The sequence below is a fragment of the Halyomorpha halys genome, unplaced genomic scaffold (assembly GCF_000696795.3).
Source record: "Halyomorpha halys isolate HHAL.00 unplaced genomic scaffold, Hhal_1.1 Scaffold134.1, whole genome shotgun sequence".
Lineage (NCBI taxonomy): Eukaryota > Metazoa > Arthropoda > Insecta > Hemiptera > Pentatomidae > Halyomorpha > Halyomorpha halys.
This window is the reverse complement of record NW_027107159.1, coordinates 839,465-850,015: the sequence shown is the minus strand read 5'-3', so window position 1 is coordinate 850,015 and position 10,551 is coordinate 839,465. Positions and strand designations below refer to the sequence as shown.

The following is a 10,551-nucleotide window of genomic DNA, read 5'->3' as shown; positions in this document are numbered from 1 at the left end:
ATTAAATTTTATGGTAAAGTTTTGAGTGATCGAGGAATTCAAAATGTTCATCCACAATCTGATTTTTATCCTGCAAAATTGAATGGAGGTCTGCTGGTAATCCATACAAAGATTTGAGGGAGTCGTATGATTGGCAGTCAGTTAAAATGTGTTAAACGGTAAGTCGTGTTCCCCAAGTCTGGCATATAGGTAAAGGATCGATTTATTAAAATTAATATTTTTAAAATAAAACCTTTCCGTATACCGGTATGTATAGTGTAGTATATAATACCTAAAATATTAAAAACAAAACTGTTTGGGATTGGTATTGAATTTTTTAATGAGTTTAGTATTATTGAACAAAGATCATTAAGAAATAAATGATGATGATTTTCTATGATTGGGTGAAGACAAGGAGACTATAGAATTAAATACAACTAGGTTGATTAATTCTGGTAAGGAACTAGGTCTCGAAATAAATAAGGATAAAACAAAATATATGGTTAGCAGTAGAAACGGGAACAATTTCAGTATAGGAGGAAATGCATTTGAGGGGGTAGATAGGTTTAAGGTAGTTAGAAACATCTAAATTGATGAGGAAATAAAAGCGTTAAAGGCAGGAAATACTGGTGATTTTTCAATTTACGCATTATGTCCAAAAACTTCCCACTGTTCTTTAGGGCTGTGAAACCTGTTCCCTAACACTAATGGAAGAACAGCACCTTAAGGTTTTTGCAAATTAACCCGAGAATTTAAAAGGTTACACAACACTGAATTAAGGGAACAATACCCGGTAAATATAATTCAAGTTATAGAATCTTAGATCAGATTTACTAAATGTATTATATATAAGAAGATGGTCAGGGTTGCGGTCAAAAGTGAAACAAAAATAGTTGTAAACTATTTTTGTAATGTAAACTATTTACCGCAACCCTGACCATCTTCTTATATATCAATTTTTACGGTCAACTATATATACACATATTAAATGTATTATAATGTACAGCTGTAAATAGCAATAAATAAATATTTAAAAAAAAAAGTTATAAAAAATAGCATTGCGGCGTTTAAGATGGCCGTGTAAGATTGTAGGGCTTAGTAATAAACGAATCACTTAAATGTTGATAAACACTGAACCGACGGGTAAAAGTTCGAGGACTAGACCAAAACGTAGATGGGAGGATTGCGTTAAGACTGATTTAGTAGATTATCGTTTGGAGGGGCGTCACTGGACAGATGTGTGTAGAGAACGTTTGGTGGTATTGGCATCGAACCTTCGGGTTTGCTAAACCTTTATTATTATTATTATTATTATTAGTCAGGAATAAATTTTTTTAGAGTCAAGTTATAATATTGGGTATAGTTCTGAAGAATTTCCTGTACCTCTATCCAATTATATAATCAGTCACAAAAACTTTGAGGTGTGAGGTTCAAAATAGTAGTTGACTAAGACAAAAAGAATGCACTTTTCCTATTAATATTTAGTTATTCATGCAGTTACACCACGTGTTCTTTCTTTTAAATCTCAGGACGAGTCGAAATATTCATCTCAAAAATGAATCACGCTTTTTATCAATGAGATTTTGCCAGGCCATAATAGAATTTTAGGCCTAAAGTTTTTACAATTGTTTTCGGAACGTTTTAAATTGTATCAGGTGCATCTATTTTTATTTTATGGAGAGCAGTTTTTCCCTTCATCCTTTTTACAGGGAACGCTATATCTAGGAAAATATTGATCATAATGGGCTTTATACTTAAATATAATGTAAAGTAGCCCTCATGATCTTCACCGAAATTTATTTACAAATGTTCTCTTCTCGTTATTTGAAAAAAAATATTGGTGTTTGAAAAACTGTACATCGGAAAATATTGAATGTATCAAGCTCAAATAGGGCTCTAACACTAGCAAACTTGCTATTATTAAAAAAAAAAAAGTATATTTTATCGTGCTCTTAGTAGTTTCAAGAATTGAGCATTTGATAAAAAAAATTATCGAACGTTTTAGCTACTTTCTTTTAAATTTAATTCTTTAAAAATTTATATTTCTTTTAATAAAAATATTATTAACTAATAACATTCTAGAGCAAATAGTTCAATAACTACTTTTCAAGGACATTCATTGTTCCTGTTAAGAAGTAGTGTCAAGAATTGAGCAATTGATAAATGAAGCGAAAATTTTAGTTGTTTTTTTTTTTAACAAAATTTTTGTCTGCAACATTTTCTTGAATAAAAATATCTTTTGCACTCGAATAGTTCATAATTACTTTAATCACTATTCAAGGCCTATTACTGTTCCTGTTCTATAATCTAGGTAAAAATTTGATTTATTGTTTAAGAGAACATGTGATTGTGCGATTGGTAGTTTTCAAGACATTAAGGAATTCATAAAAAATCAGCGAAAATTTTATTTTTTTCTTGAATAATTTTTTTGACTGCAACATTTTCTTGAATAAAAATATCATTTGCTCTAGAATAGTTCAATAAGTACTATTCAAGGACACTCACTGTTCCTGTTGTTTAATCTAGGTAAAAATGTGATTAATTTTTTAACAAAACATATGCATTCAGTGATTCTTAGTTTCCAAGATGCTGAGAATTTAATATAAAATGAGTGAAATTTTTGTTTTTTCTTTAATAAAATTTTTGTCTGCAAACTTTTCTTAAAAAATATGTTTTGCACTAGAATAGTTTAATAACTTCTTTCATTGTTCCTGCTCTTTAATCTAGGTGAAAATTTGATTACTTTTTCAACAGAACAAGGGCTTTGTGTGTTTAGTAGTTTTCTAGATATAGTTTTTTTGTTGAACAAAATTTTTTGCTGCAACATATTCTTGAATAAAAATATCTTTTGCACTCGAATAGTTCAATAATTACTATTCAAGGATATTCACCGTGCCTGTTGTATATTCTAGGTAAAAATTCTATTAGTTTTTTAACAAAAAACATTGTGTGCTTGGTAGTTTTCAAAATATTGAGCATTTAATAAATAATAAACGAAAGTTTTAGTTTTTTCTTGATAGAAATGAAGCTGCGGGGGTTTGCAAAGGATAGTGCAATAACTACTTTTCAAGGACATTCACTGTTCCTGCTCTATAATCTAGGCAAAAATTTGATTTATTTTTTAATTGACAAGGCGTGTTAAATTTTCCTGACACGGGCTGCCCCTCTGTTAAATGAAGAAACTAATTTTTTATTCTTATAATGTTCTCATCTTTATACATTGGTATAACTTTATAAGCTAGTAGTATTTATTTATAAGCCTCAGATAAAGATATACATGTTGATTTTTGGGAAGGTTGATAAGCTTTCACCAGCCCCATACCGCACACCAAGGCTTTTCCTCTATTACACATAGTTTTTCGTTCCTTTTATTTTTCATGACCGTGACATAAGGCAAGTGCAAGGTAATAAAGACATGAAAAAAACTTTATATCACCATTATACTTGTCTGTGTATCTTGTATCTTTTTTCTGATATTTCAATGGTGTATGTAATCATTTAAGTTTCAAGTATAAATCAGTTACCTTTTAGTGTTATCAACTACCTGTATTGGGCGTCATGTAATAGTATATATTAAGTAATATATCACCAAATATATTTTTTAAGAAATTTTTTTTAATAATTTATTTATTGTTATTTATAACTGTATACAAATATATACAAGTAAATTTGCTGTAGGTTACATAGTGACCTGATACAAACATGTGGAGAATCTATCCATTGATAAAACTCCAGGAGACGATCTCGAGGCTACCTTCTATTCAGACGCCTAGAAGGATTATAAGGTAATGGAGGAGAAGCCAGGTTAGAAACAAGTGGATTTGGGTGGTTGGGAAGTGTATCATGGAAGGAATGGTATAGGGTTCTGGCCAAATCGGCAACATATGGGACATTGAGTTCCTGATGGATGGCTTGATTTGTGACAAAGTAAGGAGCATTAATGATTTTACGAAGGATTTTTGACTGTAAGGATTGGATTCGGGGGGAATTTGATGGTTTAGTGGAGCCCCAAAGCTCAACTTCATTTGTCCTGATAGGTCTTATAATAGTCATGTAGATCAGTCTTATGTAATGGATTGGCAATTTAGACTGTTTGTCAAGTAAATGTTGTAAAAGTCGAAATCGACGAACAGTTTCCTGTCTTTCCAGTCTTGAATGAGGATTCCATGTTAGTCGTTTGTCGAGATGTAGTCCTAAGTAACGGATTTGTTTGACAGGAATTAGTGGGGTATTATTAAATGATACTTTTAAGTATGATCTATTTATGAAAATCCGTTCATTTATTATTATTTCTATTAACGCTTCCTTAGGAAGAGGCGATTTTACTGAACTTGATAAGATTTCGTACTATATTGAATGAAATGATAACGTTCGAAAGTGGTCATGTACAAAGATGGGATCTCCAGGTTAATATCTGAATTGGTAGACCACATGAGTACATAGGTGGGTCAGCTGACCACCAAAATATCACAGACGGGCTCGGGAAATTATTTATATTCGGTATTTGAATATATGTTTCATCAAAGAGGTAAATGCGCACTAAGACTTAGATCTCGGTGTGGGAGAAGATAAACCTAAGGAAAACCAGTTACTTTACCAACAAAGGATTGAAAAACAAAAACCAAATTCCGAATACCGATTAGGACAATCATCCTTTATCTGATCACGTACATCGGTAACCAGCGATATTTACCGACAGCTCACGGGACCCTGTAAATTACATATTGTACCGAGTTCAGTATCACGCCTGTATAAGGAACCCTTACTTTATTGATTTTTATTTCGGTGTTTGTTTGCAATTAATCTACAACTATAACCGGTTAAAATTCAAGTATCTTTTATTTATTTATTTTTGTTTAATGATCTCCTTCCTAGTCATTTTTGATATATGGGGGTGTGGGTTATCTAGAGGAGACCAACCTACCCTAACCATTGTGGGAGTCTAATTTTTCATTTCGTAGGACTGCCACGAACTGATAAAAGTTCACCACCCAGGCCTGATTTGAACCGGCGCCGCCTGTAGTTTTCAGGTTGCTTAGACCTGCGTCTAAACCATCTATGCTACGTACGGCCCAAGTATCTACTCATAGCTCAATGTTTCGTGTTTATTGTCTTTCTGCTGAGGAAAAATACGCAAAGGATTAAGATAGCACTGGGAGCACAACCCACCCTCTTCAAAAAGGACCCACCTACTAACTTGCACTGTCTAAATTTAAAACATTTAATTTTTCTTAGTCTGCATTAAATTCTTGGTTATTATATTGTAAAATTCAATGATAATGATTTTTGAAATCAGTTGTTATTTGAATTCAGGGGGTATGAAGGATTTTGGTGACGTTTGGAGTAGGGTGGATTTCATTTGCTACACTGTGGACAATATGGACTATTTCGTCCGTTCCGGGTAGGGTGAATTGATGTTAATTATCTGGAAAAAACTTAAAAATTAAAAATATAGTGTTTTTAACTTGAAAAAATTGCCAGTTAATTGTCCAACCAACCACATAATTTCAATTTCCAGTAAACATCTCAAACTAACAAAACAATAGAAACAAATATTTCATTTTGTTGGGATAATGAATATTAATTTATTCTATGTGGGACAGACGAAATAGTCTATATTAAATATTGTCCATTGTTGGAAAAATAAATTCCAAACCACTGGGTGGGTCACAGTTGCTACATTGAAATTAATAGCAAGCAAATTTATTTTATTTACTGTCTATAATTTTATTGAAGGCTTAAAAAAACCGTATAGTAGTACCTTTGACAGTACATATCTTGCCTGAGTTCTGTGAGTGCTGCCTACGATAATGAACTGGGGACCAATATAGAAGAAATTTTAAATCGTAATTTATATACATAAATCTTTCCACTGATTTTTCATAAATCATTTTTACAGGGCAAAAACGACCTCATTGGTTGAAAAGCCCAAAATTATTGTTAATAAATAATAAATTTTAAAATACCATTAAGACGATTGAATTTTAATTAATTTAAAGTGTTATTAGCCCTAAAGATGGAGCGATCCAGTGGCCCAAGCCCTGACCTTCCCTAAGAGTGGGGCGAGGAGAGGAGGGGCTGCTGACAGACCGGCTGGGCACAGTTGAGGCCCGACCTCTCCGTAGCGATTACCCTCAGTACAGTTTGTCTTAAGCTAGTTGTGTCCGTGAGTGTCGTAGTGAATATCTGGATGGCGGTCGCACATCATCAGGAATGACAACCGGTTAGTATTCCTCTATAATATTATCTACTAAAACTTATATTTAATTTTTTATTTGTAAAAACATTTATTTTCCATTAACAATTATATCATAGAAATAACAATATATTATAAAAAAATTATTTAATTAACATTGCCTATTCACTAATATAATAATTGTATATTTATTAAACACTTATTATATAATAAAAATTAACTTTTAAATGTATTAACCATTCAAACACAGAAGTTACCGTTATAATATTGAGGAAACTAACAAAAAAAAACTTAATACTATTTATTTTAAAATGAAATATGGTTTTGAATATTACATTAAATTTCCATCGGAGGCGAATGAACGACTAAAGAGAAAGGCTCGCGCACCCTACCACCTCTGTACTGGTAAGACTGAATTTGAGTCCACTAAGCGATTCTCTAAGCCTAAATGCTAATTTATATTAATAAATATAATATTAAAGTATAAGTTATTATTTCAATTTTAGATTTTACAATTCAAATATTTAATACAAAAAAATTCACGATTAATTACAGTAAAATCATTTACTTAAAAATTAATATAATTTTGATTATTTTAATAAAAGACAAATAATATCTATATTAAGTATTTACTGTTTAAAGTAATATAATTAGATTAATCAAATAATATATAATTATGTTTTTTATTTAATTTAAAAATTAAAGTTGCTTTATCTCCTATTAAAATAAAAATAAAATATTAATATTATTTTTTAAATAATTTAAAAAAACTTCAATATCTAAATTGTTTATTGATAAAGCGGAAATAAAAAAAATCAATATTTTTATTTTATTTATTAAGATATTGGTTCTATTTCAATGAGCTCTTACCTTAAAGATATTGATGGACCGAAAGCATTCTCTTTTGGAGAATTGCAAATTTTTCGTTTATTTTTCTTACCCTTTATATATTCAATGATCCTATATAACTTCGTTAATTTTAAATATATATATAAGTTATATATTATATTTATCTTGAAACCAAAATATAAATGTTCACGATATCGAAATATCATTACGAAGCTTTTCGCCACTTCAAAATGTAATTTATAATGACTATGACCTGAACTGAATACTTTTCGAATTTCTTATTCTTAAAAAAGAAATATTAAATAAGAATTAAAATCTAAAATAAGCTGTTTAGAAATGTTTGTAAAAATATTGAACAATTTTTAAGATAGAAATAGGAATCAATATTCTGAACAAAAAAAAATAATGTATTCTTCAATTTTTTTTTTATTCAGTTTTATCTTTTCAATATCGGTTATGCCTTTCTTTTTCTTTATTTCTGCAGTGGTACCAGAATTACTTACTTCCGAGCTCCGTTCAATGTTGAACACGATACACGAAATTAATTAATAATCATGTTTAAGTATCTTATAATGGGCTTATCTAAACTAAACAAGAGGAGTATAACTGTACAAACTCGTTTATTGGAATAATATATCAAACTCTGTTAATCCAGAAATAAGAGGCTTAAGTTAAAGAAAAGTATGAATATTCATTAGTTAAAAGTAGATTATTTTTCATCCAAAATAAAATAAAATCTCACTTACGCAGATATATTAGTAAATTTATTTTTCTTCTTGGTATTCCCTCTGGAAATTTTATTTTTGCTTCGCTACGGTAATTATTGAATAATACTGTAATACCCGCAAGACTTCGCTAATGCCTAAAAGATTTGGTAAATTAGCCGTTTATGAGTTAGAAAGTCGACTTAATGGCGATTCGTTAACTTCTGAAGACGGGATCTGGCCGTGCTGGCGTGACTTGTTAAAAAGTTCCACAGTGGAACACGTTACTGGACCGCGAAAAATGAAGAGAATTCCAGCGATAAGGTAGTATAGAGATTTAGAGGTTTCCAAATCGTCCAAAGAGGTCGTGGTAACTCCATATTAATTAGTGAGGTCGAATCTTGCAATCAGAAGCACGCGATTTCTTCTTGATGTCGATGGCTAGAGCTCGACTACCACTTGAGTCAAGTCCTCTTCGGAGAACTTTTAGAAAATCTTACTTCATCTTTTCGAACATATGGTCGACATTCTCTTTGGAACTGTTTGAAGAATGATCATTAACTAACGAAGTACAACTGTTTCGGATTCGAAACGGACGTGTTCTACCCACTTAAGGAATTTTCAAAAACGAACTCTCTAAACGAGGATTCGTAAAATAGGTTTACATAACGTTCGCTTATATTGCCTGTAAAACTCCAAATCACTTCTAACTTTCACTACCATCTGGCAAGATTTTTCGAAAAAATCTTCTCTTTGAATCAATATTAATTCTTATATTTTGGTCCTGATAAAAATTAATTTAAATAATGTAACGTATCGAATCGAATATCATTTATAAATAAAATCCATGCGTTAGAATGCGTTGGTGATTAAAAGAGAAATGAGGTAGCTATTTCTTTGGGCAAACAGGTATTAATAATTGCTTGTCGAATTTCTCAATCTAAAAAAATATATAAATATATTTTCAAATAAGGTTCAGAATTTCAAAATTAGCTGATTTAAATTTTTTGCAAAAATATGTAATAATAAATAAATTGATCAAATTGTAAAAAAAAAATGTATACATTTTTATTTTTATTATTTTATTTACTCAGTTTCACCTTTCCGAGATTGGAAGGCCTAAGTCTTTTTTTTTTAATTTGTAGAAAATATTTTTATTAGATTATTGCGTGTTACGTGATCTAAAATATTTTCCTAACATTAAAAAAAAAATCTATGTACTGATCTGCCTTTAATTACTTAAAAGAGATTTAATGTTGAATTTATTCTTATAGAGCAATAGTCTTAATAATTTTTTATTCTATACAATACATATCAAGAAAATAACGTAATTCTTGTAGGGACTTTTAATTTTATTATTAATTTTTGGAGAAAAATAAAACCATAATAATAAAACCGTATAATTTAACATAAAATATTTTTCTGTTCAATTATTTTGGTATTTTTATTTTACTTATTATAATTTTAAAATAATAGAAAAAATAACGTAGTTGAAGCTAGAAATAGCAGTCATTAGTTAAGTTATGGATATATAGTTACTTTTTCTACCAGATATTTTAATAAAAATACTTTAAATTAACACTTATGATACTAGATTATCTCGAGAGTTTCTTCAAAAAACCAGTTCATAAAAAATCATAGGTGCTAAAACAATGTGGTGTATCTGAGTTTTCTTATTTTTGGGTTTTTTTACATTTTTACGTGGTTTGTATTTTCTTCAAAATACCAAAAACACCTAGTTGGTGACGCAACTAACTAAAAATACAAAATTATCAATTAACTTTCATCTAAATCAGAAATGAAAAAAATTCAGTTTTTGATTTTGTACTGTTTGGACTTTTTTTTTGGTTGAAATACTTTTTCCTTGTGATAACCTAGTACTATAACTGGTAATTAAAAAAAAAATAATAAAATTTGAAAATGGATTTGACTGGTATTAGAATTCTAACCCTCAATAAATATTTTAATAGCACATTTTTACTAACCTGCTTATGTATAGTTTCAATTAATTAAAAAATAAAAATAAATTAAGATAAATATAAACGAAATCTTTAATTATTTATTTGACTATTTTTTAAACATTTAGTAATCATTTAAGGATGTATAGTATACGAATTACAGAATATTGTATTTATTACTAGTTCGTTAACTAACGAATAAGATGGATAGTTCAATATTCAAATTTTTAAATGAATGAATTATTTTTCAACACTTACGTCACCCTGCAGCGTAATTACGCAACTGATTACTTCATAAACCTCAAATCGGTTATAATTGTGCCTGCAAGGTCACTGGAGCCAATAAGTCATCCAAGACTAAAAATAGATAAAGAATCACCATTTATTCTGAAAGGCTTCTGGGGTAGAAAATCTTTGATTTTTTTTCTATTAAAGTCGTGCTCAAGAAAATTAACCCTCATTGTAATAACTCGATTATATTGTTTTTTTTTTAATGTTTCGATAGTTTTACCAGTGTTTAGGCACTTAGACAAGAAGTATGTAAACAGAAATCTTTAAAACTCAGTTGTTCAGTAAAAAAAAATTGGTAAAGATTCCTAGATTATTTAATTGATGACAGATTAACGTGGACTAGTTTGAAATTTACAATTAAAACACATTTTTCGCGATGATATTTCTATAAATTCTTATGCTACTTAATATCTGGTTATATTTCATTAACAAGTGATTTACGAAGTTTTATATATTTAGCTTTTTATTTTAAGTTTTAAATTTTATTTAGCATTAAGATATTTAATTTTAAATTTATGATTATCCTTGACTTCCTTTTGGATTTAATTCCTTCACGCGTACAATCAATAGGTAG

The 10,551-nt window shown here is 29.4% G+C and overlaps 1 protein-coding gene across 1 annotated transcript in view; it reads left to right on the top strand.

The window, feature by feature from the left end:
* Positions 1–6,069: 6,069 nt before the first annotated feature.
* The window catches only part of dpy (dumpy), a 354,721-nt gene continuing 350,239 nt past the window's right edge, over positions 6,070–10,551 (top strand). The window contains exon 1 of the mRNA XM_067045457.1: positions 6,070–6,202. Within this exon, the coding sequence (XP_066901558.1) occupies positions 6,193–6,202 (10 nt within the window). The 5' untranslated portion in view covers positions 6,070–6,192. The remainder of the gene's footprint in view (positions 6,203–10,551) is intronic.